Here is a 5,204-nt window from a genome sequence, read left to right as displayed (position 1 = left end):
CACACAGCCACTCCTGTGCCTATATAGCCACTCCTGCGCCTAAAGGAAACAAAAAATATATGAAAATTAACCCAGACAGGATTTGAATTCGGAAAATGTGAAGTATTACTGCCAAACTAAATACCATAAAAAAAAAAAAACTAACCAAGTTCTCTACCAACAGAGCTAACTCCACTGCTCACACACAAATTGATTTATATATATATATATATATATATATATATATATATATACACACACACACACACAGTGTGTTACTGATATTGATGATGATGATGATAAAGTTAATAAAGATGATATTGGCAAAGGAAACAGCACAACATGGTTCTTGAATGCAGAGGATAGAAAGAAATAAGATGAGATAAGTGTGCTCCAGTAGATGTGTAATGTTAGTGTGCATGAACAATAAACAACAGCATAGATGAACTGAGGGAAAAACTGGGTATAAGAAGAATCAGATGTAATGTACAAGAGAGAAGACTGCACTGGTAGAGGTGTGTAATGGGCAGAGGAAAAGGAGAACTGAGTAAACTATTGCCAAGCAATCCATGTAGAGGGAACATGTGGTAAAAAAGACCGAGGAAAATAGGGGAAGGAGTGGTGAATGCTGATGTCAAGAGGCTGAACCTCACATAGGAAATGACAAAGAACCATAACATGATGACAAAGTGTGGTGGGGAACACCCATCCAACCCATTTAGCATGGAAAAGGAGACATAAAAGTGTATAATGATGATGATGAAGATGATGATGATGATGATGGAACTAAGCTTCAATTTCAACTGTGGGGTCCATCTGAAGCAAGTTGTTAGATTCAGCTGTTGGTGGCTTCTTTGACTTGCCACTCAGCCGTGATAAGATACTGCCCTGTCGACTGCCTTTCGGACTTGGAGGACATTCATCAATACCACGGTGGACGGAGATATTTTCGACTTCTCTTTCACAATGTCTGCGAAAGTATTCTGGCGTGAGGAGTTCATTCTTTGTGGGTTTCCGGAATCTTGGGAGCAGAAAAAAAAAGAAAAAAAGAATGCATGAAAAATAAATAATTAAATAAATGAATAAAAAATGTCAAATAAAATTAAGCTAGCAAGGAAAATGAACTGAACAGTGAGCAAGCAAAAAGCATCAGTTGAGGTAGTCATACTGCTTATGGATTTTGATTGACAGTTTCTTCCACAGGCTGACATATACATATATATATATATATATATATATATATATATATATATATATACACACACATGTACATGTATGTATAGCATGACTTTTTATCAAACCTCAAACCAATTTTTCATATATTCTAAATTTATTTTATAGAATAATTTCACACTAATAACAATTCTAGAAATGGCTTTAGAAATAAAAATCAAAAAACAACGGTAGTGGGGCTGATTTCAAAAACATTAAATGTAACCAATATCAGAGTCAAAGACTGTTTGGAGAGAAATACCAGTTCTACATTCTAATAACTTCAAGGATTTCATTGTTAGTAGCTAAATGGATCTCATACAGTTCCTTTGGTCATTGTAGTTGATTGTGGTAAATAATCTGAAGCAAGTTACACTGAAATCTACTGAATTAAGAACTGATATTTCACCTGTGACTCTCATGTTTGACTTTGAAATGACTGCATTTACCGTGTTTTCAAATTCCTTCTATACAACAAGCATTTTTTTCTTTTCAGACAATGATGATATTAATATATTCAGATATTACAACATGGATGGCAGAGTAAAAAAAAAAAATCATGCTTTTCCAAATAAAATCATTAAGAGCTCTTGCATTTGTTGCATAACAACTAGGAGAAACAAAGAGTGCCCATGACTGTCCTTTTGCAAGAAGTCCAACAATACTGAGATTAGTGTAGTTAATTTTTTATCATCTCCAATTCTATCTGCATAAAAAACTTGTTTCATAGAATACCAAAAATGGGAGGAGAGAGAGAGAAAAAGACAGGTATTTCAAATGCACCTGAATGGAAATAGAAGTGACATACAGCTAGCTCAATGTATGCCACATGATAGAATTATTTTTGTTATTTATCAAATATATGCATGTGGTATAAAGAGTCGCTGAAGAGGTAAAAGAAACTAAAATAATAATCCTTTCTACTATAGGCACAAAACCTGGAATTTGAGGGGAGAGGGATGGTTGATCACATCGACATCAGTACTTGACAGGGACTTAATTTATCGACCATGAAAGGATGAAAGGCAGAGTCGACCTCGTTGGAATTTGAACTCAGAACATGAAGACAGACAAAATACCGCTAAGCATTTCACCCTGTGTGCTAACGATTCTGCTAGCTCACTGCCTTAATGATAATAATTAAAATAACAAATGTCCTGCTGCAGAACCAGGTACTGGCTCTCATGGCATCTGATCTTAACTGATTGGAAGTATTATCATGTACATGTTTTGGTTTGGTTTAAAAAGATGGGCTACAGCAAATATTCTGCTCAGCTTGTCAGTTGTTTGACTTTAACCAGCTGAGCATGTCCATTAGTGGCTGACAATATGTGTATCTCTGATTATGAACAGAAGTAGGGAGGGGCGTCATAGCCATGTGTTGAGAGGAATTCTTTGAGGTTTCAATAATTCACCTCTGGAAATATGGGTGTTTCATTCAACATCCTTAACCCTTATTCAGGGACATTTTGAACAGGATGGGCTACTCGACCTGAAAAAAAAATTATAACTGGGCCCCACTTGTAAGGTAATGAGCTGTTTATTTTGGTATAAGGTCATCATGTCACACACATATGGTTGTAATGCATGGGCCTCGTGTGCCTTATCAGACGGGTAGTCATGATAGGTATATTGGGCTTCATATATTTGTACTCCAGTGTCACTTTGATGGCATGCACTACTCTCTCAATAATAATTATAATAGCAACAACAAAGCTGAAGTGAAGACCAAATATACAATGTGTGTGTTAATTGGCAAAATATGACCATCCCAAAGTATAATAATATGTTTCAACACACAATCTTGCATCAAAAATCTTATAAAACAAATATATAAACATAACCGTTATTTTTTGTTTTATGGCTGATGGTACAAAATTTGGTTTCTGACAATCAGATTTCATGTTTCCTCTTTCTCTGTTCCCATTTCTCAACACACACACACACACAATTTTATAAGAGAATAATACTCACAATTTGAGAAGTAAAGATAAAGATACAACGGTAACAGAGGATAATGCCATGGCAGCAGAAGCCATCCATGGTCGGAGAGACAGACCAACTGGCATGAAGACACCTGAAAAGAAGCAAAAGGAATTAAAAACAGTTAATGATAAAGATGCTATAGTTAAAATATCAGAACTAGAAACAGAGTTACATAAGCAGATATCAATACTCTCTCTCTAAAACATACACACACTCCTTTATTTTTTAAATGAATGTTGCTAAAGGCTTCAGTTTCCAATAAATGATCAATTAAACTTTATAACATATATTCAGTACTCAATATTTTTTCTGTTTAAAAATCCAATGTGAGAGAGAAACACAGAGAGAGAGGGTGTATGTGATTTTATTTCTACAAACTGGAAATCAAACCTGGATGCTTGTAACAGAGTGAACTCTGCTAAAAACACCCAAAGACCAAGAAGAAGTATTAAACCGGGCAACAAATTAAATCAAGATAGGAAAAGTTAGATATGTTCAATACAAAGACGAAAATAGAGCATTTTGATATAGTTGGAACAATACTTTAATGGCTAGATATTCTTCCTAATGCTTACCATTCAAATGTAAAATAACAATTGAATTTGCTTGTGAACCAAAAAAAATAACAACAAACACATTATGGCCTTTGTTCATTGGCACAAAAGTGAAGCTGTATCAAGACTTGAATCTATCATTATGGTTTCATAGGTATTGTGCCTCTTCACTATAAAGTTTTAAAATCTATTCCTAAATGAAAAGAACATTGGACAAAAAAATGATTAACATAATTAACGTGATTATTGTTATTGGTATTATTATTATTATTATTATTATTATTATTATGGCTGAGTTCCAGCCCAGGCTGCAGCAACAAAGTCTACCTGCCATACTTCTTGGTCCATCATCACTGCCTTGAGGTGCTGGATACATTCCAGGCCAGTGTCTGCAATCAAGTTGTCGATGTAAGTGTGATGACATTTTTCTCTTCTTACATCACCATCAAGTGAGTTCCAGAAGACTAATTTAAGTGCTTCCAGTTCTAGGTGGCGCACACAGTGACCAGATAGTTGCAGCCATCTTTGCCTGATCTTCTCGCTAACTTTCAGCAGGTCTTCATAAAGGCATTCGTTTGTCGTAAATGGCTGCCATTTCACATCAAGATCAAGAAGGCACAAGTATGTCACAAACTAAAGAAAGTCTGGAATTCCAAATTACCCAGGCAAATTAAAATCAAGCTGTTCATTGCAATCACTGAATCAATGTTATTATACAGCAGTGAAACATGGACATTGACAAAGAAATTATCAAATGGAATAAATTGATACTATACAAGGATGGTACGAATGGCCATAAATTAACATGATTTGTTAATTAAACAGTGAGCTTAGCTAGTAGTTTATAATAATAATGTGAAATGATACCAATGTATTAATATTTACTGATATAATTATAGATTGATGTAGAAATATGTAATGATATCTCACCAGCAGCAATTGGAATACCCAATAGATTGTAAATTGAAGCAGCAAAAAAGTTAATCCTAATTCGTCTGACAGTCATTTTTGATAACTTAATGGCAGCAACAACATCGATAAGACTATTCTGAAAGACATGAAATAGAAAACAGATAAGAAAATAAAATTAGATAAGAGATATTGCTGGCCTTGTGCCAAAAGTTGAAACTACTACTACTACTATTATTATTATTATTATTATTATTCAGTAGTTTTATTTTTATAACGTGCTTTCACTTCACTACCGAGCGCAGCTCTGTGCGCCTTGGGTATGTGCTGTGGTTTGCTGTGGTGCTCTTATGTTTACTGTATTGAAAGTGTTTTGCGTAGAATGTGTGCAGTACCCAGTAGTGCAATTTTCTGTATGTTATATATATTTGTAAGTCCTGGTGTTTTTGTTATGTATTTGTCTGAATATTTTTTTATTATACCTAAGGCACCTACTATGATAGGAATTGTTTCTGTTTTTAGATTCCACATTCGAGTTATCTCTATTTCCAGGTCTTTGTATTT

At 34.5% G+C, this 5,204-nt stretch overlaps 1 protein-coding gene across 5 annotated transcripts in view; it reads right to left on the bottom strand.

The window, feature by feature from the left end:
- Positions 1-6: 6 nt before the first annotated feature.
- LOC106877342 (copper-transporting ATPase 1) overlaps positions 7-5,204 on the bottom strand; it is a 101,912-nt gene continuing 96,714 nt past the window's right edge. For all 5 annotated transcript variants that reach the window (XM_014926219.2, XM_052967778.1, XM_014926220.2 and 2 more), the window contains 3 exons: positions 4,662-4,779; positions 3,166-3,268; positions 7-1,000 (listed from right to left, as the gene is read on the bottom strand). In XM_014926219.2, coding sequence (XP_014781705.1) covers positions 766-1,000; positions 3,166-3,268; positions 4,662-4,779 — 456 coding nt within the window. In that variant the 3' untranslated portion in view covers positions 7-765. The remainder of the gene's footprint in view (positions 1,001-3,165; positions 3,269-4,661; positions 4,780-5,204) is intronic.

The sequence above is a fragment of the Octopus bimaculoides genome, chromosome 5 (genome assembly GCF_001194135.2).
Source record: "Octopus bimaculoides isolate UCB-OBI-ISO-001 chromosome 5, ASM119413v2, whole genome shotgun sequence".
Classification (NCBI taxonomy): domain Eukaryota; kingdom Metazoa; phylum Mollusca; class Cephalopoda; order Octopoda; family Octopodidae; genus Octopus; species Octopus bimaculoides.
The sequence above is the reverse complement of the archived record's forward strand: the minus strand, read 5'-3'. Positions and strand labels throughout refer to the sequence as shown.